This window comes from Podarcis liolepis, assembly GCF_965112155.1.
Source record: "Podarcis liolepis genome assembly, chromosome: 2".
Taxonomy (NCBI): domain Eukaryota; kingdom Metazoa; phylum Chordata; class Lepidosauria; order Squamata; family Lacertidae; genus Podarcis; species Podarcis liolepis.
In genome coordinates, this window is record NC_139555.1 from 58,821,150 (window position 1) to 58,847,012 (window position 25,863).

At 42.4% G+C, this 25,863-nt stretch overlaps 1 protein-coding gene and 1 long non-coding RNA gene across 3 annotated transcripts in view; one reads left to right on the forward strand and one right to left on the reverse strand.

Moving 5' to 3' along the window:
- Positions 1-623: 623 nt before the first annotated feature.
- The window catches only part of MACROH2A1 (macroH2A.1 histone), a 45,838-nt gene continuing 20,598 nt past the window's right edge, over positions 624-25,863 (reverse strand). For both annotated transcript variants that reach the window (XM_083488211.1, XM_083488212.1), the window contains exons 3-9: positions 18,636-18,742; positions 18,200-18,397; positions 16,415-16,522; positions 12,192-12,291; positions 5,338-5,427; positions 4,200-4,374; positions 624-1,310 (exon numbers count right to left, since the gene is read on the reverse strand). In XM_083488211.1, coding sequence (XP_083344337.1) covers positions 1,145-1,310; positions 4,200-4,374; positions 5,338-5,427; positions 12,192-12,291; positions 16,415-16,522; positions 18,200-18,397; positions 18,636-18,742 — 944 coding nt within the window. In that variant the 3' untranslated portion in view covers positions 624-1,144. The remainder of the gene's footprint in view (positions 1,311-4,199; positions 4,375-5,337; positions 5,428-12,191; positions 12,292-16,414; positions 16,523-18,199; positions 18,398-18,635; positions 18,743-25,863) is intronic.
- Positions 17,147-22,810, forward strand: LOC310699783. The gene is made up of 2 exons (XR_014522249.1): positions 17,147-17,596; positions 22,365-22,810. It is a non-coding gene; the product is annotated as an uncharacterized lncRNA (long non-coding RNA).

The window sequence follows — 25,863 nt, forward strand, 5'->3', positions numbered from 1 at the left end:
GATGGGTAACCTGTGGCCCTCCAGATGTTGTGGGACTCCAACTCCCATCAGCACCAGCCAGGGTGTCCAGTGGTCAGGAAGTCCAACAACTTGTGGAGGGCTACACGTTCTCCATCTCATGATTACACGAACCCCTTTAGGCCCATCAGGGATTTTTTTTATGTTCTTAACTCTTAAATTACATTCTGTGGATGTTCTTGAAGTTTTCCAAAATGCCCAACATTGTACCACACTTTTTGCTAAATTTTGGGTGTGCAAAAACCAATTTGCCACCGGCTAGCTGCCTGGGTGGCTCCAGCAAAGCTTTCTGTATGTGTAACTGAGGTCAAGGATGCAGCAAGGCAAACATGGAAGCCAGATCTGAAATGAAAATGTCTCACAGCCCAAAAGGAAGTGAATCCTCTTGGAACAAGGGCCATAGAATATTGAAAACTAATGCAGAATAACCCTGTGGATGTTTTTGCACATTTACATAATAAGAGCTAAATCAATTAGTACTTGATTAGTAATTATTTATATTGAAAGACAAGTGCATTGTTTGTTCATTCAAGTTCACATCCGACAGCTGTTGGTGCAAATTTGTCAGAGGCTTGCAACCCATTAACTCAGAACACACCAACGAGAACATTTTAAACATTTTACTAAATCAATTCACACAAATCCCAAATTGCAATTATAATTAAGGGCAACAGGGTTCTTTTCTCATCAGATCCATCATCGGGACAAGACGTAAACACAAATAAGATGTGTAGCATCTTTTCTTCTTCTTTTAAAAAAACGAGAAAGGAACGCCACTTGATAAAAGCACCACAACACAGTTACAAAATAGGGTCTGCCGGTTTCTTCCACAATTAACAGACTATGTACTGCTAACAACTTCTGCATCAATCTTTACTTCATTAAAATAAAACTATAAAATCTCCTAGATTACACTAAATTCAGACAATGCCTGGAATACAGTGCATCAACAGCAGTAATGCCAACTATCAGTGCCAACATAAAAACATTTTAGAAAGTCAAAAAAGCCCTACCTCTATTCCCCTAGATGAGCAAAATTTAAAATAAGGGTCGCTCTGTCTCACAATGAGGAATAAAGAATTGGAGGGGGAGGGGCAAGGAGGCAGGGACTCTTTGCTTTCACGACTTAGTTGGCATCTAACTTGGCCATTTCTTGCACATAAATCCCTATACTCTCACTGTCAAAGAGCACAAAATAGACGGTCTTGATTGAAGAAGACATTGTTGACACAAAATAGCTGGAAATGGCTTTCAGGATCAGCTGGGCAGCAGTCTGTTTTGGGAAACCATTCCTATTAGGAGAAAATAGGGAGAAAGAAAAAGATAACGTTACCTCAATAAGCTTGCCATTTGCAACACCATACTTTCCAAAGAACACTTATTTGCCATATATATTACCAAATTGTAACCAGGCTTCTATAGCAGGATGCCTAGATTGCAAGTTCCAGGGGAAAGTCTGATGGATAAAAGACATGGGTCTTTTATGGGTTAAGATTCACTGAGTGCCAAACTAGATGAGATGCTATTCATACAATTAGCAAAGACAAAAAATGGGCATTTTGAGGTGCAAGATGCCCCAACAGGGATCAGATCCCTGGTGTGGCAGATTGGTTTGTTTTTTAAATCATTGACATCTCTGGATTCCTCCCCATTGGCATGCTTAATATTTACATTGGTGTATTGATCAGGACCACAGTGGGAGGAGGGAAAGCAAAGGGTTAAAGCTCACATCGTGGTGCCAGGGTCCTAATACTGTAATACATCAAACATTAAAAGCTTCCTGAAACAGGGCTGCCTTCAGATGTCTTCTAAAAGTCTGATAGAAGGATCTGGCAACTTCTGTTTCAGTGTATCTGAAGAAGTGTGCATGCACACGAAAGCTCATACCAAGAACTAACTTAGTTGGTCTTTAAGGTGCTACTGGAAGGAATTTTTTTTATTTTGACTATGGCAGACCAACACGGCTACCTATCTGTATCTGGTAGTTGTTGTTCTCTTTGACATTTGGTGGGAGGGCGTTCCACAGGGAGGGCGCCACTACCGAGAAGGCCCTCTGCCTGGTTCCCTGTAACTTGGCTTCTTGCAGTGAGGGAACTGCCAGAAGGCCCTCGGTGCTGGACCTCAGTGTCCGGGTAGAACGATGGGGGTGGAGACGCTCCTTCAGATATACTGCTTCTAATAAGCCACTCATGCAATTGCAAGCTGCACAAATGGCACTGCATCCAGTGTGCCCCACAGAAACTTGCAGAAGTATATACGGTATATATTGTTTATGCAGATGCGATGTTAATTTTAACTCAAGCTTTGTTAGATTACCTCTGAACCATTTCCACCTGTATTTGCATATACTAGGAGAAAAATGAATTCTTGGTCGTCCTAATAGGGGTATCTCAATAAGGCAGGCTCATGTTACAGTTTTACAGAGCTGCTTCTCATTTGTACAGAGATGTGTGTATGTGGTTATGGGCGAACAGCCATAGCTGTGTCAATGTATGATTGGGATAGGGTATTGCAGGGTTTTGGGGTGGTGGTTTGGGGAAGACAGACACTAAAATGGAAACCAGATATTATTTAATGCTGAAATTTTGAACTAAAAGAAGGTCTGATGTTGAAATCTGAACTACCCATAGTAATTATTTTTTAGTTCTGGTATACAGAACTTTACAACTATTTTTTCCAGAGATCTCTTACACATTTGGTCTAGATAAGTTAGCTCTAGTATATTACAGCATCTGGCAGACTGACTGCTATAAATGCTCTAATCCTCCCACTATCCTGTTGAAAAGGGAATATCGATCTATCTCATGCCCATGTAAACCCATTTTTCAGTCATAAACATGAATGGGGCTGTTTATGAAGGTTTAATGAGGAGTGTCTGCTTGACAGATGCCTGTCCCAGAACCTGTGCTGGCTCAGAGAGAAAATGCTAGCCTTAGAAACTGTTCCTGTTTAAAAATAGGTTTGTTACTTCCTAAAACTTGTAAACTGAAATAGCAAGGTGGGCATGCCATGCTTTGAAGGAATGCACTTGTCATTGAAAGTGACCTCTCTCATTTAAATATTAAACTTCTCTTCCATCACACACAATGTAGTTCTACTAAACATTGTCTCCTTTTCCTATTGTTTTAAAGTCAAGACCTTCATGCCCCTCTGCACTTGATAGAATTTGGTCAAAACAGCTCTGTGAAGGAGCCAATGACAGGAAGGGCCGTAATTCAATGGGAGAGCATCTGCTTTCTATGTAGATCCCTGGTTCAAACCTTGGCATCTCTAGGTAGGGTTTGGCATGTCCCGACTGAAACCCTAAACAGCTGCATTGCTGAGCTAATGGGCTAATGGTCTGACTCAGTATAAGACAACATCCTACGCTAAGATGAGCCAACCTTTGAAAAGTAGCCTATTTCCTTGAAAAAACGCTAGTGTTGGCACCACCCATCAAGCAAACAGTATGCCATTTTTCAGATTGCAGTACCTCTTCAAATGTGTTTTGTGTAATATTTGCCATCTACTTTCAATATTGTTATTTTGGCTCCTGCCTAAAGTGAAAAAGCTCTTTCAGCCTGCACTTCCAAGACGGACCAGCCAGTCTTGAAAGTGGGCAGGAACAGAGTGTTTGGAAAATGCTTTCACAGTTCTGGAGTGGATGAATGCAAAACTAGCTTTCTTCCACTGCTGCTTACTGGGAGGGAGACTGGAGGGAAGGGAAAGAAGCACTCTCCTGAAAAACCAGCTTTCCCCCAAGCTAGTTATTTTTTATTGCCACTTCTACTATCCCCAACCAGCACAGATAGTGGCCAGGGGTGACGAGAGAGGTATCCCAAAAGATCCAGAGGTCAGCATGTTGTGGAAAGTTGACATCTATCATTCACACATTACTTTTTAACAAGGAGCACGCAGCAAAACATACCTGCCACCTGCCTTGAACTCTGGAAGAAGTCACCAGTAGCAGAGATGGTCCAACAAGTATTTTCCCTCATGGAATCTATCTGGACTCAGGATTCTCAAGCCACACGCCCTCCCCAGCCACACCCACATCTCTCACAGTCCCTGCTTTGCACCCATCTTAAATGTTTTGGCCTGGCTAGATTAAGAGGATGGCAGAACACAAAGGTGCATAAAGCCCAAGGCAAAACAAAACCACCCCAAATCTGATAGAGTTTTGTTTGATAGGCCAGCCTTACCTGCCACTTCCAATAGAAGGAAACGCAATTGACTTCAGCTTCTTCTCATCTGCCAGAGCCAAGCAGTTCTTCACTGTCTTCTCCAATAGCTCCTCGCATTTGTCTGCACCCCAACTGGGGCTATTGCAATGGATCACAAACTTAGCAGGCAACCCATGGCCTGCACTGACGACAGCTGGTTGGGGAAAAAAAGTAAGTATGGCTTACTTCAATCTTCTCAATGTTTTGAAAAATGCAAATGTGACTGAACTAGTGAAGTATGTATATAGTTACTACTTTAACCCTTAAATTCCAGTGGACTGAATGGAACTACGTGAATGGCAGTTCTCCATGGTCATCTCCCATCTGAGCACACTGGTTGTGAAACACATAATTACCTCCCCCAACTTTAAATTTGGGCACAACACAACATCCTCTGTAGGTTCAATTGCTGATAATCAGCCTCCCTCAATCTGGTGCCCTCCCAAGGTTTGGGCCTACAACTCCCATCAGCCCCATCCAATGTTGGATGGGACCAGTAGGAGTTACTGTCCAAAACACCAGTTTGGAAAAAGCTGTTCTAGACAATGTCTAAGTGCCCATGTGTTTCTAATATCTTTAAACCCTGATTCCCACATGCGAGCATAAAATCCTGAATAAATGCACATACTATGGATTGGTTAAAACTATGCACACAGGTATAGGTAAAGGGTCCCCTGACCATTAGGTCCTGTTGTGACCGACTCTGGGGTTGCGGTGCTCATCTTGCTCTATAGGCCGAGGGAGCCAGCATTTGTCTGCAGACAGCTTCCGGGTCATGTGGCCAGCATGACTAAGCTGCTTCTGGCAAACCAGAGCAGCGCACGGAAACGCCATTTACCTTCCCGCCGGAGCGGTACCTATTTATCTACTTGCACTTTGATGTGCTTTCGAACTGCTAGGTTGGCAGGAGCAGGGACTGAGCAACGGGAGCTCGCCGCGTCATGGGGATTCGAACCGCTGACCTTCTTGATCAGCAAGTCCTAGGCTCTGTGGTTTAACCCAACTCTTCCATAATTAATTTCTGCAAAGGCCAACTGGGAGTCTATGATACACACATAGAGAGAGACATTTCACTCACGTTCCCCCCACCCCAATCTCTCAGGGATTTAAACTGCACCTCCAGCTGTGTCCAATGGCCCGTTCTTTTTGCGAAGTTCGACCACGGCCTCCAGGAATTCTTTTCCGCCTTTCTTCTCCAAAGTGCTCCCTGCACAAGGATAGAGTTGTGACTGTTCCGCATCCAAGAGGGAGCATTCATCACTTCAGGCAATTACATGGCATCATTTCTCCGAGCAAAAAGATTTTGGGGACTGCAAAGTAAGATCTAAACCTTTGGGGACGAGTCCAGAATAACTATTCTCTCCCTCACTTTCTCTTTTTTTTTTTTTTAAAAGATCACCCTCCCACACATTTTCTTCCTGTCTGAAAGTATTTTCTGATGCAATTCTCAATGTCGGCCAGCAGGGCGGTGACATCCCTAGCGCCTTCGTCTGCACCAGGCAACAGACAACGTTCCAGAGAACATGCTCATTCAGTGCCACTCGATCGATGCACCAACTTTTTCCCTTAGAGGGCGAGATCCCCTTTCTGTCACAGATTGCTTTAAAGACAAGTTTGCCATAAGAAGAACTTGAAACTCACCTCATCTTCATCCCTGACCCCAACAGATGGCCCCCGGGAGTGAAACAGTCTTGTGAGTGCAGCGGGCTGCTTTACTTGACAACTGCCCAGCTTGTTGAACCACCTTTAACCAAGAGGAAGAGCCTCAGTAATAAGGAGATTCTCTAGGGAACATATCCCTCTGCTGAATCGCTTAACTGCAGCTAAAGAAGCTTGACAAAAGCTGCTCTTGTGTAGGAAGGGAGTTGCACAATTTCAATTACAGCCTGAGGTTTGCACATAGGCAGTCCGCCACTAAATGGTTTAGATCTTATTTTGCAGCTTTTACTTTAACACAGAAGAAATATAAAGTAGCTCAAAAAAAATATGTTTTTTCCCTAATTATAAGCACCCAAACCACAGTGCATTTTGCTTAAAGGTCGTACAAGTAGCAAGGCAAGGAAACAATGACACTGGGTTCTGGATTGAGAAAGATGCTTGGCAAATTGATTCCTGCAGCCTAATTGTAAACATATTTACTTGGGAAGTAAAATGCTTCTTTCAGTGGAACTTTCATGTGCTCAGGGTCACAGGCTGTGGTATGAAGGCTGCAACCCTACACACACTACTGAACTCTGCAAGGCTTACACCCAAGTAAACATGCATAGGATTGGGCTGTTAGTATTAAAAGCCACAATGCTGCCATACTTTGTGAAATGAATTAACTTTAGTCATACAGACAAGGGGACTGCAGTTTCTGATGGAAGCGCACATATTGTATGCTCAGTGAAATACGTTCGGATTTGGGATTGTGCCTCAAAAGAAGAGTTCTGCATACGCTACTGAAGATGTGTTGTGTTTTGCTTGACAACACAGACTAATCTTAGCAGACTTCTAATAAGGTATTAATTCATTTTATTCTACTTTGTAAAGAATATGGAACGAGTTTCAGCTCAGAGGTTTATGGTATTCTCTTAAGAGATAATTAAAGGTAAAGGGACCCCTGACCATTAGGTCCAGTCGTGGACGACTCCGGGGTTGTGGCGCTCATCTCGCTTTATTGGCCGAGGGAGCCGGCGTACAGCTTCCGGGTCATGTGGCCAGCATGACTAAGCCGCTTCTGGCGAACCAGAGCAGCGCACGGAAATGCCGTTTACCTTCCTGCCGGAGCGGTACCTATTTACCTACTTGCACTCTGACGTGCTTTCGAACTGGTAGGTTGGCAGGAGCAGGGACCGAGCAACGGGAGCTCACCCCATTGCGGGGATTCGAACCGCCGACCTTCTGATCGGCAAGTCCTAGGCTCTTTGGTTTAACCCACAGCGCCACCCGTGTCCCTTAATGTATTCATTGTTGTAATCATGAATGGTCCAAAGAATATTCTGAGGGCATTTTTAAACTTCAGGTGACCTCGGCTTGGTTAGTGCCTGGACAGCAGCAGCAGAACTAAATTCTTTGGAGGAAGGAAAGGGTGAAATTCCAAGTAATTCTTTTAAATATGTTCACATGGGCAAGATGCAGACAACTTCTGCAGCTACTGAAGATGACACCTGTAGCTCACAACAAGCAAAGGGTGCCAGGTTCAATCCCTGGCACCTCCAAGTAGGGCTGGGAAACATTTGTGTCTGAAACCCTGGACTCCACTGCCAGTCACGGTAGATTATACTGAGCTTGATGGACCAATGGTTTAACATAGTATAAAGGAACCTCCTAGCACAAACTTAATGGAAATGTTTATAGGAATGGTAACCAACAGAGAATTTGAAAAATATACAATTGCAAGGCAAGCAGAAGGGATGAACAACATCCCTTTAGCAAGCATGTTGGGATATATTCCTGTAAAAAGAATACTAAATTGGCCAGAAATGACTGCCCAGTAGACATTGATTCTGTGCAGCTCTTCCCCAAGTGCAAAGTGATTACTAGGAATATATATGTTCACTTCACCTTGAATTACCCTCAAATGGGCAGCTAGAGAATTCTAGTAAAGTACGACCTTATTTTGAATGGTTTTGCCTTATAAGAAGGCTCTAATCTAAGTTTCATTAAATGGTTTTTGTCAAGTTTGGGTTTGATTATTGAATATTGCATTTATTGAGCTCCATCTATGGGTTGTTTAAACACTGATTAATAGCATTCAGGAGAACAGATATTTGTTCTTCCATTAAATTGCTTGTACCTTTGGCTGTGTGCATACGTATATCAATTATATGTATTAGCATTAGAGATGTAAAAGTCAAATGGCACTGCCACAGTGGTTAAAAGCAGTGCTTTTTCAGGGGATACACAGTACTGGAATCTCTTTTGGGGGGGGGCTTAAAAAGTGTGGCACTTACTGGGACAACGTCAAGGTGAGTACGAGCGCCTGTTTTTCTAGCGGGGGGAAAGCACTGGTTGAAAGTATTATAATAAATAATTGGAAATTGGCTGCTTTTTAATGATTTATTCAGATCTGCTAACCCTGATAAACATTTTTGTTTATGGTGTTACTTAAAAATGGACAAGGAACATTTAAACTGGAGAGGCATGTCCTACCTGTATTGTACCACTGCTGGTTAGTTGCACTTAAGAAATGGGAATAGTGTATTAACTCTTTACACTACATTAGCTTCGCACCTTGCAGCTAAATGGTTCCTCGCTCATCACAGGCATAAATATATGTGTTACTTCCACAGAATAAAGTCATTATTTCATGCTGACAAAGCAGGCATTGGCAAAATGGTGACTACAGGCTATGCAGAAATTCAAGTCTGCAAAATTGTTGCGATATTCCCCCAAAATATAATGTGGTTAGAAGGCCTTTATGGATAAGAGTTAATCATTTGAAGCTAAGCATGTGTGCACTTCTGTTCTTCCTTCCAGCAGTCAAAGGGAATTAGAAGATTGTGTGCTACTGAATGAAACAACCCAGGTTTCCCACCCACAACTAGAGACTTGACATGAAGGCATTATAGGTTGTCATATTTCAAAAACCAAAATTCCTGACACCCGCAAAGTTGAGTTGTTGTTGTTTTTTTTTTTTTTTTAGGAAACCACCAAAAATTGTTGAACTTTTTCTCTTTTTTTTTAAGAAGGCCACCTAACCCCAAAATAGCGATTTTCAGGTTTTTGGGCTGCTTCTGCTGCTTTTTCCATCACGTTTCCATACACTTGGGTTTTCCATTACAAAATTCCCCCTGACGCCATTTTTACACCTGAAAACCAGGACATGTCAGGAATTTTCCTGATGTACGGCAAGCTAGGTTAACACAAACTTGCAGTTCTTAGAAAAGAAGGGCTTGGCTAGACTAACTAAGTCTCATTTGGATCCCAATGAAATAATAACTAACTATTTGCATTGATTTCAGTGGGAATAGGCGTTACTAACTTAGCCGAGCTACAACCTATTATTTAGGATGCATTTTTGCCTATGCTGTTCCATGTGCAATTTTGTGTAAGCCAGTTAGGATCACATGTCACATGGCCTTTGGAGCGTGTGGGAAGAGAAATATCAGAACTAGGCCCCGGCAGGCTAATGAAAAATTGCAGGGTTTCTAAAGCTGCAAGCTTGCCAGTTAAGTGAGGATGGCTTCCTAAAAAAAATGTGTAAAGGTGTACTTTTTGTACCTTCTGAAAAATCAGACATCTACCTAATGAGACAAGAAACAAAAATCTTTTGAGTATTTTGTGGACCCCCTCTACATACCTGTTTTAAAAAGCATGTGGGAAATGTATTGAGTTAAATGGGCCTTCAAGAATGCTTTAAATTGACTACACCAGTGGAACTGTACACACCCCCCCCCAATAATTATGGGTAGTTGTGATGAATGTGTCTTAAAGATCTCCAATTCTGTTATTAAAAAGGTAAAGGGACCCCTGACCATTAGGTCCAGTCGTGGCCGACTCTGGGGTTGCGGCGCTCATCTCGCTTTATTGGCCGAGGGAGCCAGCGTACAGTTTCTGGGTCATGTGGCCAGCATGACTAAGCCGCTTCTGGCGAACCAGAGCAGTGCACTGAAACGCCGTTTACCTTCCCGCTATTTATCTACTTGCACTGGCATGCTTTCGAACTGCTAGGTTGGCAGGGGCAGGGACCGAGCAACGGCAGCTCACCCCGTTGTGGGGATTCGAACCGCTAATCTTCTGATCGGCAAGTCCTAGGCTCTGTGGTTTAACCCACAGCGCCACCCGCGTCCCTCAATTCTGTTATTAGTGAGAGCCTATTTCCTCCCTCTTCCATAATATTAACCTCAATGTGCTTTGCACAGGAAAACAAAGCCAGTGAGGCGAAGTGATGGTCCAGGTCTTGATTGGACAGGCATCTTGCATTTAACCAATTTGGCCCTGACTTTACTCAGTACAGGGCAGGACTGCTGGAAGTGAGAAAAGAATGCCGATCCACAGGGGCAAGCTTGTTGCTGCTGATTGGTTCATGCATACACATACAAACTCTGCAGCACCGAACTCTCCATTACCTACTTCACCACCGGTCAGAGTTTGTCGGGTGAACGACAGCATCACTGTCGATCGTGGCAATGTCAGCCTGAACAACTTGCAACTACAACAGGTAAACAAATGTGCATCAACCATGTTGGTCAAAGACCCAAAACAGGATCTACATTTCCTCGTTATCCTACCTTTGGGCTTCAAAATGTGTGCCATTAACAATAACAACCAAACCCAAAAAATCTTTGTACAGGTGTATGCGAAGAAAAGGGCGGAATGTAAGGAGGACACAGAGAAGTATCAAATACATCCACTTTAGCAGCTGACCGACAGGACAAGGACAAGGCAAGCGTTTCAGCATGTGTCAACAGCAGCTACAACCTTCTTGACCTTGCCGAAACCTGTGAAACTGGAATCTTACGGAATGTGGTAACAACATCCAATACCTGGATAATCCAGCCCAACAAAACAACTAGCTTCTCCAGTTTGATGATTATTTTCATTTTTCTGTACACAACTACCTAGACATATTGGGGGTAAGCCATGATCCAGTCGACTTATGTGGGTCTCTTGAAAATATTGAGTTGCTGAATTTTCCCAAAGTCCCCCAATGGGACTAAGGCTGCAATCCTATATAGACTTACCTGGGCGTAAGCCCCACTGAATTCAATGGGAATTACTTCCGAGTAGACATGTATAGGATTGTGTTATGAAAGTGCTTAACTTTGGTTGGATGGTGCCTGTTGTAAAACTTGCCTGAAATTAGAAACGTGTGTGTGTGTTAATTTACAGCCTAAGACCACGTTATTTGAAGTTATGATAAAGTTTATTCATTACTATTTTATAAACAGTTCATCACTTTCACTTTGATAATTTGTTTAAATTTCAAAGATAAGGAAAAACCACAAAATATTTTAGGTGAAGACTGGTCTAAGTAAAACTTTCTTGTGCCCTCTGTCTACTGATGCACATACTAGCATTGAGAAAAATCATCAGGTTGTCAAAATCAAATTCACTGTTTCATTAAGAAACTATTAAAAACTTGTGGAATCATTAAAAACAGTAATCTCCACTGCACACAGCAAAATAAGGCACGTGCCAACTCTGCAGTGTTTCCTGGAGATATGTTTATTCACACAGGCCTTTACTGGTCATTGACATCAACTCGTTTTTAAATGTAGTCTGTGCTGTATTTATTGGCTTTTAATTTTTTTTAAAAAAAGTATTAGTATTTATGTGTTGTTAACTGTCTGGGTTTTTTTTTTTAAAAAAAGGACAAAGTGTTGTATACTGACCTAAAAGCAATTAAGGTAAACATAAGCTATTGCACCCTTCCCCAACGTAGTATCCTGCAGATGTTCTGGATTACATGTCTCTGCTTGTTGGGAGTTGTAGTTTAAAACACCTACACCCGGTTAGGGAAGATTGAGCTACTCCACAAAACCATGAGATTATTATTATTAAATGTATGTCCTTTGAACGACAAGACAACTTTCTTTGTGAGCAAAGCGTTTTTTAAAAATACAGGTAGTGTCGACAATGTATGATTAAAATAATCTTTGTTTATAATAGAACAAGAAGCTGATTGAATTAAAAGCAGGGAAGGGAGCAGGGGAGCATATTGGTCATTATCTCTCTCTATCAGTTTCTATCCCTACCTACTTCAATGAAAAGAATCATCAGAATGGAGAAACTACTTATTTTGATGACGGATATTTAACCGTTTTAGCTCTCAAAGAATCCATATACGAAACATCCCCAAAAGAACCAACAGTCACATTCGATTATTATGGAACAATAAGTTAATGAGGTAATAGTCACATATAATAATCCACCCTTTTATGTATTTTGAGGCTTTCAAAATCTTGCATTTATTACATGAGAGTAGTGTGAGCATTCCATAATTTCCATGTGACTGTTAGTTATGGCAGCCCATTCCCCATTTACCTAGATCATCTTTAAGGTCAATGTCAGCATTGGTGGGATTGATAATGGCCTCCACTTCGAAGCCGGCTAAATTACTGATTTCACTGTGAATAAGGTTCAGCTGAAAAGAAAAGCATGAGGTGGGAAATAACGACAGGACAGTTGGGAAATCACAGAGAAGCTGTAGAAAAGTAAGACTTGCAACGCAGGTGGGGGTAGCATCACTGCAAAACAAAGGTGCAGAAATAAATGGCAGGTTAACTGGTAAACAAACAAAATGAAATATGCTTCAAACTCAAGACTCGGACATGACTCTGTGCATGGGAAGGAAGCACTTGTGTCAGGTCAGAGTTTTAACTTGCCAAGCTTTGATGCCTGATGGGGATGAGCTGGCAAGAGGCTGGGATGTCCGGTCCCTAGCTAGCACCTCTGCTGGCTTCCTAGGAGGCAGTAGTGGATGTTGGGGCACTAGCGCTGACTTCAACTCTGACTGGCCATGTCACGACTGCCTACCGGGAGTTAGAGGGGTAAAGCAGCAGAGAGGTTGATGTGGTGCAAACCCGCTGGCAGGACTGCTGGATTCTCTCTGCTGGCGTGTTTGCACCACCCTGGTTTCGCCTCTCCCCCTCTGCCCCCAAATAAGTAGCAGCAACCAACCTGAGCAGTGGCATCCCACCCCACCACCTGCTACTGCAACTACAGGAAGTGACCAGAAATTTTAGACGACATGTATCTGATCTGCTTACAATGACGTGCAACCAACGGACATTTTGGTTCACTGTTGCATATGGTGGGTAGGGAAGAGAAGGGATGGTTTTGCATGTGTGTGTAATTTCAATAAGGATATACCTTAAGGCTGCAGTGCTCTCTTATTTGGGAATCAAGCCCCAATGAACCTAGTGTGCAATGGGCACGGTAAACTTTCTATAAATGGGTAACCAAAATAAGACAATGTCCCCTTTCTACTTCGCAGGATGCTGCAGGAAACCAAGTATAAGAGCTTTCACATGAGTCAGTTTGGTAGGGAAGCCCCCACCAAGTAAAGTGAGGTGGGTGGCTGCTAGGGAGAGGGCCTTGTCAGTGGTGGCACCCCCCAGTTATGGAATGTCCTCCCTACAAGAGTCTTTCCTGGTGCCTTCTTGATGGTATTTTCAGAATATTCTTTCAGGTGAAGCCTTTTAAAAAAAATCTTCCCAGGATTAAATCTTCAAATGGGAATGTTTATGTGGCATAGGCTCCCAATTTTGTACTTTTAAAAACCCCAACATGATTTGTACCTTACATTCTTTGGAACAGGGAACCCTTTTGGCTCCATGGGCCAGATCCATATCAGGAACTGCCTTGCGGGCCAAATTTGACACAAAGCCATTGTGAGTCACATGATTGACAGGTGGGGAGGGCCACCCACCTGTCAAAGTCCCCTCTTGTATTACTACTTATTCCAATTTATTTTTTTGTCAATGGGAAGTGAGAAAAATAAAATAGCCGTTTTTCAAATGCAAACAAAATACGAAGTGCCAAAAAGCATTGACATGCTGTGGGGAGCAGCCCAGCCTTCCAAGTGGAAGTAAGGAGTCAACTGAAATGAAGGGAGTGGTGCAGATGGAGAATCAGAATACAGGCTTGGGAGTCAGAGATGTGTGTGCAATAGTTATTCCTGCAGTTTTCGAATGTAAGATATGTATTTATTCTGAATTGGAATGAATTATGCTGAGGCCTGTTTTTAAACAGAATCTATGGGAATTACTTCATGCACTTATAATAATTTCTATGTTTTCTCATACTCTACTGTTTGAGCCTTGCATTGGCACAACTGGTGTTGGCAGAGAGAGAGAGCAAAAATCAGACACTGAATAAAGATACTTCGTGTTGCTAACTTGTGAGAATTCCCCAGGGACTCAATTTCTTAATATGTTCATAAACCAGCCTTGTTGTAACCAGAATTAGAACTAAATGTAGTTTTTAATGTGTGGCGGATGAAGCTTGACAAAATACTAAAATAATATTTTCTTCAGTAGAACAAAAAAACACGCAGGTAATAGACATACAAAATATCAACAAATACAAAAGGTTAGCATTTCTCAGTGCAAATCCCTAAACCTTCTCCATTTCCAAATGAAAAACATGACTTTGGAGGTTAGATGCACATATAAACATGCCTTCCAAGCTACTTTCTTCACTGGGGAAAGGGACTATTATTCAATATGAAATAATAATTAGCTAGAAGAAAGCGCACCCCTGGTAAGACAGCAAAAGGAACATATCATTTTGTGATTTATGTAACTGAACATGTAACACCCCACTTTAAAGCATTTTCTCACTGTAACACAGGCATACAATCAAGTTTCTGAAACCTTTCCAGAGTGTTTTGGTTCATGCAATAAGAACGGATCTACACGATATTACAAGGCAATTGCAGAGTTTCCAATTCTGCATTTGCCTCTTAACTTTTAACGCAGGAGGGACAGGCCTTTGTGGAGGAGGCTGGGAAGGAGAGCTGCTTAACCCTTCTCGCACCACTGATTTTTCCTTTCAATCACTATCCAATTTTTTTCTCTCCTCTGGATGGGCATTTCCAGTATTAGGAGTTAGCTCGAATGTGTGTGAAATACTTTGGAGGATGCTTGCAGGAGACTCAGCAGATGGAAGAAGGGTTAAGCAATCTCACTGCAAATGCCTCCAACCCTGCAAAAATCTCCAAATTATCATTAACTGGCAACTATGCTTGGAAAACACATATTGCATGCCAGCTAAATTGTAAGGCATGTTGGAATGAAAGACCGCAAACGTATTTACTGAATTAATTAGTGCAATGCCACCTGGCATTTTTCTCCAAAATTTAATTTACTGGGGCCGTATCAACAGGGCCTTATAGACATAGATGACTATATAGCAAAGCCATTTCATTTTCAGCACAAGTTTGCTAAAACAAGTACGCTGTGATGTGCAGATGCTTTTTAAATCACAGAGCATGCTGTTGCCTTCAACTAGGAGGCTAAGTGTGCTCCTCTGGTGACCACCTGCATCCAGGGATGTCGGCATCAGTCATTATCACAATTAACCTTTTTAGCTAGGCACATAGCTTTGTTTATTTATTCCTCCCTCTCCTTCGCTAGTCAGTCTTTTCACATCTATCCAAAACTCCACCACCAGAATTCTTTACTTTGCTGATTCCACGATGCCCCTTTTAAAGCTCTCTATAGCATCTGTCCACAATACATTTCTCCTTTTCTTTCCCATTACACCTTTCCTCCCCTGTCCTCAACTCCTTCCCCTCTACTACTACCAACCACTCAGAGCTTTCTTGCTGGGCACCATGGAGGGGATTCAATGTAGTGCTAAGGTGAATAGATTTCCATCTTGCCTGATAGCCCTCCCTTCCCTTCTCCTCACACACTCTTCTGGGGGTTTTCCTGATCCTCCAGAGCAGATTTTGGGAAGGAGCAGGGAAGCCTCATTGCACGAGTGGGAATATTTATGACTCCACCCATTTCCCCTTCCTGCCTCCCTAGCATGGCTCCCTGAACTTTTATGTGTTACCACTTCTTCCTCCCCTTTCATATTGCTACTGAAACCCCATATTTTCTGTGAGGCCTTTGGCTTAACCCCTGAATCTAACTACATTTTAAATTACGTGCAGCTGCATTTGCCCATAGTCATCCATTCCTACCTTCATTTCTCCTTCTCCTTCTCCTGTTTGTTTTATATTTAGACAGATATTTTATATTTATTTTGTTTTATATTATTATTTTGTTTTATATTATTATATTTAGATATTTTATATTTATTTTGTTTTATATTTATATTCTCCTGTTTGTTTTATATTTAGACAGCAATCTTTTTTGGACTTTCCGTCCCTTTTCTCTCCCTCGCCCCATACCACTTGGTGCTATGTGTACTGTAGAAATAATGAGTGCAATCTTCAAAAATATATATAAAAGATTCCATTGTTTCCAAGAGGATAGTTGGCCAGATGTGTTAATCACAGCAGGTGGGGGAGAATGGGGAAGTTGGGTGTCTGCCAAGCCATTGAAGAGGCAAGGAAGTCGCTCCTAAGTAATACTGTGCGTTGCACCCAACTAACTTCTACACAGAGTAAACCCAATTAAATTGATAAGCCTAAGTGTGCCAGCTTACTAGCTTCAGTGGGTCTGCTCTGGGCAGGACAAGCACTGGACAAGCAATCCTGTATATCTATTTAGCTATGTACTATTAAAAACTGTGAACATATTGCACAAACCTACCTTCTGCCCAAGGAATAGACTTTTTGTAGAAAGGACGGTGAAGCCATCTGTCGGGGTGCCTTCTGTTGTGCTGTCAGCACTTGCTGATTTGCTGACTTCTCCCTGTTTCTTCTCAGTCAAAATCAACCAAGCAATCAGTTAGTAAAATCCACAATTAAACAGGCCAACGCAGCACAACTAATCATATGCTCATGAAGTGCATGCATACTACTCTATAGCAGCTACTCCACAGAGGGGACAAGTTTGCAAAGCCCCCACTGCTAGACTAGACACATGCTAGATGTATTCACAAATTTTAGATACAAATAAAACTTCTCACTGTGTTGGTAATCCATACGCTTTAGTATACGGAATGCGTTTTACCATCCATATAGCAATGCGAGTGGGAATCTGTCTCCGACACATCTCAGCTGAGTGACTCTCGTATAGCTAAAACAATACTCTTGATTGGATTCCTCTAAAGGTGTAATGTCACCAAAGGCAAACCCATATTGTGTTTGTTTCTTCCCCAAAAGTATAAGCAACAAAGGATATTTTTATTTGCGTAAATTTCCTTTGCGTGAAGAAGGTCGCAGGTTCAGTCCCAGGCAGGGCTGGGAAAAGATTCCTATCTGAAAGAGTGGTGAGCCACTGCCAGTGAAGCTAGATAGCTCAAGAAGACAACATCTTCTGTTTCCATGTAAAGCTGTTGAAGAATTCTGCTTTTGTAATCATGGTATAAAGCAGGAGTGGATAACCTTTTGGGCCCAGTGGGCCAGATCTTTATATGCTGCTGCCCTGTAGGTCAACTCTGGCAGGCCGGTGGAACTACCCACCTCTCAGTCACCTGATGTCATAATGATGTCAGCTGACTGACAAGTGGATTGTCCTGCTCACCAGTCAACATTGGCCTGTTGGGTTGCGGGGGAGGAGGGAGAGAGCAACGAAGCAGATTGAACTCCCTGTGCTGACGTGTGTGAAGATCAATGCTGCTTTCTGCAGGGTTTGGGTGCACCAGCAAGTTCTCTGTGGGAAACTTGCTCGCATACCTGAACGAAGCAGGGCTGACCTCCTCACCCATCAGCTGAAGCGAAGGGAGTTCAAGCCAGACTTCTGCAGTGTTCGGCTACATGAGAAACCAATCCAACCACATCTCTACCTGCCCTGCCCCTGATATTGCATAAGACGTCAGGTGTGGGGCAGGTAGGCATGGCTTGGAGGAAACAGCTTGGCGGACCAAATGCAGCCTGCAGCCAGAGGTTCCCCATCCCTGTTAGAAAGGGTACATTAGGAAACTAAATGTTCTAGAATCTATAATGTGCTCACCTTCACCTCCACAGAATGACCAAGCGGTATATGGCCCACTGCTCTCTATAGCATGTCGCCTGTAACATTTATAAGGCAGAAGTGGCTTGCCAGGAGGGGAGATAGCGCTACTCTATCAGGTGGGTTGTGGCTGCTTACCAGGAAAGAGAGAGGGAGAGAAGAGGTGCAGGGGAGGTCAGCATGGGGCAAATAGGTCAGTAGGCACATAGGGTTGGCTCCACCAGCACATTTGCATGATGCCAACCTCTCCACCGCCTCTCCCTCCCACCCAGTAAGCAACAGTAACCCACCTGCCACAGCAACTCCACCTCACCTGGCAGGCTGCTTCTGCGACTAGCTAGGGTCGGATCAAGTGTCATCCAGACAGCTAGAAATAATCCATGTTATACACAAGCACTAACTTTGTCTCATGAAGCACAAGGAGGTTTGCTTCCAGGTAAACAAACGTAGAACTGGGCTGTAGAAGAAATGGAAGCATACCTTAGACTTTCTTGCTCCTTTCTTGCCGCCCGTTTTCTTTGTTGTGGTTTTCTTCTGTGATGGGGATTTTGCCTTTTTCGCCGGCGGCGGAGTGATGATCGCTTCCAGTTTTCCTTTCGAACCCCGTTTCTTCGCCAACAATTCTGGGTGAATATTTGGTAATACACCGCCACTGGCTATGGTGACGCCTTTCAACAGCTTAAATGGAAACGGAACAAACAGGCAATGCTGAATGGCTTTGAAACTGGGAGAAACCAGGCGCCAAAGGCAAGGGAAAGGCACAGATGAAAAACTCAACAGCAGGGAGATTGTGTGACAATTTCAACCTGAAGAGTTGCTGATACATTTCCCATTCATGTAAACTACTCCTTATATTCTGAATTACGACTTTGGGTGAAGAAGTGAAAGGAAAGACTCAAAAGGGAAATCTTTTTACCTGATTTAATTCTTCATCGTTTGCTACAGCCAACAGGATATGTCTAGGTGTGACACGACCCTTCTTGTTGTCCCGTGCGGCATTTCCAGCCAATTCAAGAATTTCCGCTGTCAAGGAAAAGAAGACTTTCTCAATTCAAAACAAAAGAAAAACACCTGGCCTTTGTTTGGTGAATAAGGGGACAAAGTAGCATATAGTTGATTTTCTAGCAGCTGACAAAAGGTATGCAGCCGCCTGACTCTCCAAGTACCTCGTGGTCACAAACCACAGTATTATTTGCCCGATAGTAGATTGTAATCATAGATACGCAACCCTGGCTCTGTTATTAATCCTCCGGATTTATAAAAAGACCATAGGAATTTATGTACAAAACTTAACCTGTCTCACAACAGGATCAAGACAGCACTTCTTCTTTGCCTTTGCAAGATTTCAGAGGGTTTCCCTGGGTTTTGTCATCATTTTGGGGTCAAAATGCATTAGAAATTTCCCAGTAGGAATCAATTAAAATTGTCAACTCATTATGCAAACGCTCACCTAACAAACGATTTCCTGAGAATGCATTGGATGGATGTGGAAAACATGGATGTGGAATCGGCCAGCCTATATGACAGCCTATTTATTCTGATGACAAAACTAAAAGATAACAAACCAATATAAGAGAAATTATTTGTTGGGAACTAAGGAAAGACCTAATACATAACTGTATTTGTCTGGTGTGTGTTGTATTTTTTTTTAATCTATCTTTTGGTCCAGATCATTTTTGCACAATGTTCCAGATTTTCAAACCAGAAATACTAATGTTTTTTAACCTAACTGAAATACAGAAACAACTATGGATATTTTCATGTTTTAATACATATTCTGTACATCTTGGGTAGTCCGTTTTGCCTAACTATTAGGAGTCTTCCATGCATTCATACATAAAAAATATCAAGTGGCATGAGTGTTATTTAATCATTTATTCTTTAACAGATAAAAACAGATTACATGTGTAACATGCACCCGCTTTGGGGAATATGTAGGGAAGGCAATAATTTCTAGTGAAAAAAAAGAAAACCATTAAACTATAGTTTGCATGATATAAAGGATTAGCTTCAGTACATATACTAGCTAAGCTGCCCTTTATAATATTCCTGTGATAAGCCTGTTATGACACTTACTGGAAAACCTTTGACTACAGCAACAGATGTATTTTTATCAATGATATTAAGAATTGTTCAGTGTCATATTTCTAAAAGATGTGGTACTGAGAGAGTATTTTGTTTCTCTAGGTTGATGACTTAACACGATTCCACACATGTGTGGCTAAATTTTTTTTTATGACAGACCAACTTTTAATTTAAAAGCCTGGAAAGTTAATTCAATATTGAATGTCATTTCTATAAGGCGCTATTAATGCTCACAGCATCCCTGCGCGTTGAATATTCAGGGTCAAGTCACTTGTCATAATTCCAGACAAGGCAGCGAAATTGTTTTGCTATTATCACCTCCTGCCTGGAATTGTAACACATGAATCAGCCCTAAGGCCATGTATTATAGGAGCTAAACACCTGCAGTGGTACAGATGCTGTAATACCCCAAGGAACCCACTTCTGCTCCTTTTCTCACCTGCGTCCAATAGGACTCTGCTACCGTAAGCCAAGTGGTCTCCAAGGTCAAGGAGGAACGAAAACACAATCCTTTATGTTTGATAGCATATTAACAACAGGGCAGATCTTAGGGCTTGGGAGTACTTGGGAGTACCCTGCTAGGTCAGCATGTGCTGATGAGGTCTTGTGTACTAGTTTGAGAATTGATGCACGCCCATCATTCACTGGCTGTAGCTTCAAGTGACAACTTGCCTATGCAAATGGTGAGCAGCAAATCAGTCTTTCAGTTCATTGGCTTGCGCCAACTCAAACACAATATTTTTCAAGAGAGGCAGTTCAAACATTTAACTGTGAGTCATCAAGCACCCTCTTGGGGAGGGAAGGAATAATAATTATTCAGCGTTGCTGTAAGGATTTCAGTGGGGGAGACCTTGGAGCAGTCACTGTCTCTCAGCCTAATGTACAGCGGTACCTCAGGTTACATACGCTTCAGGTTACATACGCTTCAGGTTACATACGCTTCAGGTTACAGACTCTGCCAACCCAGAAATAGTGCTTCAGGTTAAGAACTTTGCTTCAGGATGAGAACAGAAATCGGGCTCCAGCGGCGCGGCAGCAGCAGGAGGCCCCATTAGCTAAAGTGGTGCTTCAGGTTAAGAACAGTTTCAGGTTAAGTAAGGACCTCCGGAATGAATTAAGTACTTAACCTGAGGTACCACTGTACCTTACAGCGTTGCTGCAAGGAGAAAATGGAGGGAGGACGGACCATGTACACCCCAAGATCAGGTGCTGAGGGCCTGGGTTTTTACTGGGACAACAGCAAATGGGTGGAGTTTCAATATCTAATACCCCAGTCATGGAGCTGTTAACCCCAGAGGAAAAACTCTCATGGTGCCAATCGTCTAGTAATATTACAGTACATTTCTTCCTTGGAAGGAAACTTCTCTCCAAGTTCATCTTGAGCACAGCAAGGTCACTGGAGGGGTAAATAACTTATTCCTGAGCATCCAATCCTATTCCTCTCATATACAGAAAAACTGAAGCTAAACTCAGAAGTTCTTACTCAGGATTCATCATGCCCCCCTCCTCTGGAGGACAGAGCTATAATATAATAAACTATGTGTACAGGTCAGAGATGGAATATCCAGGCATGGAATATTGGTTAATATGGCATCCCTTGCCAGCAAGCCAAATCCACAGTGTGCAGCAAGAAGCACTGATGAGACAGAGTGAGGCCCTGAGGGAACTATGAGGCTGCAGAACAGAAATGGAAAAGCAACTCCACCAGCTTTGGGAAGGCAGATTGATCTTATCCTGACAACATACATTTGGGACAGCTAAAGTGATGAGCACCTCATCTTCCCTCTGCCTTCTGCTTCAAGCAGGCCCCGCAATATATATAGAGTGTATTTTATTATTATCAATTCCTCTCACATACTACTCATTGAAATCAATGACCCCAAATTAGTCAAGTAGAGTCGTTCCTTGGAATTTGAATGCCTTGCAGGTTGAATGTTTTGGCTCCCAAATGCAAACCTGGACATGATTGTTTCCGGTTTGCAAACGTTCTTTGGAACCCAAACGTCCGTCGTGACTTCCGGGGCTTCTGTTGGCTGCAGGAGCTTCCTGTAGCCAATTGGAAGCTGTGCCTCAGTTTCTGAAACATTTTGAAAGTCAAACGGACTTCTGGAATGGATTCCGTTTGACTTCCAAGGTACGACTGTATGTCAATTTCAGTGGATCTCCTCCAAGTGGGGACAAATTTATTTATTATGCACTAGTAACAAATTTGCCTTTTTTACTCTTGACATCTGATACAACTACAGTGGTACCTCAGGTTACATACGCTTCAGGTTACAGACTCCGCTAACCCAGAAATAGTACCTCGGGTTAAGAACTTTGCTTCAGGATGAGAACAGAAATCGTGGTCTGGCGGCGGCGGTGGCCCCATTAGCTAAAGTGGTGCTTCAGGTTAAGAACAGTTTCAGGTTAAGAACGGACCTCCGGAACAAATTAAGTATTTAACCCGAGGTACCACTGTATACAGAGAAGTTATATCGTAACCAGAGAGTCTCTGTTAAGTGTTGCTCTTCAATATCTGAAAGGAATATTTTATTTGTCCTTTATCGGTCTCTTTCAGGGGGCACCTGTTTTTGAAAAGAATGAAGTTTTTCTCCATGTGCAGGAAGCAATTTTGAAAGCACTGTTTCCTAATGGCCCTTCAGGGAAGTCTACGCACCCCACTTCCTTTTCAGACTCGGGAAGAAAGTGTGGTTTAAGAGGAAGGGTAGAAGCTTGTGAAGAACAGAAAGAAGTAAAATGAGGAGCACAGAGGGAGAAGCATTATGTTCCGCGCACTCAGCCTGCTGTTCTGCATTTATCTTGGAGCAAAACTCATTGAGCTCAATGGGGCTTACGTCTCAGTAGGTGTGCACAGGATTGTGTGGTCACGCACACGCTCCATTTTAAGGGTCCTTGAGTAGCACTTTCACAGCTAGCTCGAGGAGTTCCGCCTGGCGTTCTGATTTTAAAAAGCCCTGCCCAATAAATGCCCTTTTTCTGTAATTAAACAAAAGTTGAACTGCAGCATTCACGGAGGAACTTTTAATGTGCACAAAGGATTTCCAGTGAGATCCCTCATCCACAACAATAAACAAGAAAACCTTTTTTTTTTTTTTGGAAGCAAATAAACACAATCTAGCAGGGCCTCTTTACGGATGCTTTAAAACAGAAGAGCCAATGTGGTTCCCCTCTAAATGCTGTTAGACCTCCCCTGTCTCTACTCATTGGCCATGCTGGCTGAAGCTGCTGCAAATTGGCCTCTCCTGCTTTAAACCATTTTTACCTAGCATAGATATGAACATAACTGATCAGCTTCACAGAAAACACTTAAAACTATTAAGCGCCCAATGTGAAAATTCTTGAGGAACTATTAAAGGTAAAGGGACCGACTCTGGAGTTGTGGCGCTCATCTCGCTTTATTGGCCAAGGGAGCTGGCGTTTGTCCACAGACAGCTTCCGGGTCATGTTGCCAGCATGACTAAGCCGCTTCTGGTGAACCAGAGCAGCACACAGAAACGCCGTTTACCTTCCCGCCGGAGTGGTACCTATTTATCTACCTGCACTTTGACATGCTTTCGAACTACTAGGTTGGCAGAAGCTGGGATTGAACAACGGGAGCTACCCCGTCACGGGGATTCGAACTGCTGACCTCCTGATCGGCAAGTCCTAGGTTCTGGTTTAACCCACAATGCCACCCGTGACCCTTCAGGAACTATTACGCAGGTTTTAATATCATCAAAACTGATTTGGAGCAAATGTCATATCCCTCTCATCTGTTGTGTGTAAAAAGAAGACGTAAGATTCCAAATTTGCTTGATAGCTTCCCCATCCCCAGCATTTTGGACAAGGGAAAAAGTCCATGTAGTTGTCAGGTGTTCAAGACCTGGATTTTTGCTATGCAAATGTGAATATACCTGACAGCTCTGAACTCTAACTTCGTCCAAATGCTGATTAGCTTAATTTTATTTCCTCTTTTGGGGTAAAGATTTCATGTCTTGAGGAAAACCATTTCTCCTATTTCAAAACCTTTTGCCTTTCTCCACTTCAGTGAAATGAAGTCATAACGCTCAGAATTTAGTTGCTAACAACTAACAGATGATATGTTGAGCAACAGCCAGCATTTTCAACAACAAAAAAAAACTTTCAACATGAGAAGAGGGGTTTCTGAAAAATGTGTGAAACTGAAACCTTGATCCAAAAGAAATCTGAGAAGCATCTCTGGAAACCAAAGGAGGGACATTGGTATAATCCCATTTAGAAATCCCAGGCAATGCCATTCTGACTCCAGGAGAAGGATTTCATCTATTTTATTTTATTTTGAAAAAAAACCACACATTGTTCCATCAATGATTTACTGAATCCAGAACATTCTATTATTCTGAAAAATCTTAAGCCAATCAGACTCAATCAGCTATGATAGTTAGACTTCCCTACGTTCATTTTCTTGTACATTCCTTACAATCTTCCTTAATATCCTTGAAAGAGGACCACTTAACATTTCTTTTCCCTATGCACACTCCTCATAAAAACAAATAAATACCAGCCTTAAATTACAATTACAGATATTTGAAGAAGTTCAGTTCAGTTTCAGGATATTCATATGTTGGTAAACCTGTTTATCCAGTTAACTCCCCAACTACGTCAAATAACTGAAGGTTTTGTATATATGCAATGTAATTTACATGGAACTATCAAAGCTGTTTAACAACTAGACCTTTTTTTGGGGGGGGTGTCTCAAAGTCAGCACTGTTCTTCCTCATCATTCATACTCAATCCGCAAATCACCCCACTTTTTTTATAGGAGTCTCAAGCTGTGCTCCTATCAGATGCTTGGAGCACCAAGTGAATCACTGCAATGCTATAGCCATGCTTGCTCTGAAGTAAATCATACACTGCATTCAATGGGGCTTTCTCTCTTAATAGGTCAGCTTAGGACCGTAGCCTCCCTAAGTAATCTAAAGAACACAAGCTACAAGAGCTGAGCAGAAACTGAATTCAAATGGAAGTGCAATCTGCTTTTGGTGCCTGCTAACAGGAAGCCCAAGCCATCTTGATATTTTCATACCGAGCATCCTGTGTTCACTTGCTCTCTGCATATGTGTGTGTATATATAAAATGGTGTTTCCTTTGCCTACCAGTTTACACTTCACTGTTACTCTTAACAGTTTACACATGCTTCTCCCCCTACTTTTAAATGCATTTAAACATGATTAGTCTAAGCACTGCCAGATGTTGCTTGCGTTAATGCAGCGTGTATGGTTTGGCTCGACTGGTTTACAACTCAGGACAAGTCCAGCGCCTTGGATTAGGCTCTGATTTTTAGGGACATTTGTTATAAACCTGCATTTACACAAACTGGATGCCCACCATGCCACCCACCCACCCACCCCTTGCATATGAATACAAAGAGAGACAAACTAAAAGGATAACCTGGCATTTAAGAATACAGTGTTGCAGATGGCTCTCCTTTCTTTGTGCTGGAGCAGCTGAAAAAGTTTCCAGGGAGTGCTGTTTGCTTATTAAAATGTACAGTGGTACCTCAAGTTACATACGCTTCAGGTTACATACGCTTCAGGTTACAGACTCCGCTAACCCAGAAATATTACCTCGGGTTAAGAACTTTGCTTCAGGATGAGAACAGAAATCACGCAGCGGTGGTGCGAGGCCCCATTAGCTAAAGTGGTGCTTCAGGTTAAGAACAGTTTCAGGTTAAGAATGGACCTCCAGAACGAATTAAGTACTTAACCCGAGGTACCACTGTATCTTGTGCACATTAACACGTGAAGACAACATTTATGTACGGCACACACCGTCCCCCAACCTAATGCCAACTCTAAGAGACACGTGTTTTAATCTGTGGAGGCCAAATCGGTTCTGATCGGTCACATCATTTGTTATGTACTGTGAGGGAAGTTAATCTCTATCTCAAACATTTACACCACTGAATCTGTCAACAATGCTACAGGAAGGACTACCAATTCTGAATTTCCAAGTGCTCAACTGATGCTGGACCATAAAGAAGGCTGAATTGATGCTTTTGAATTATGCTGCTGGAGGAGACTCTTGAGAGTCCCATG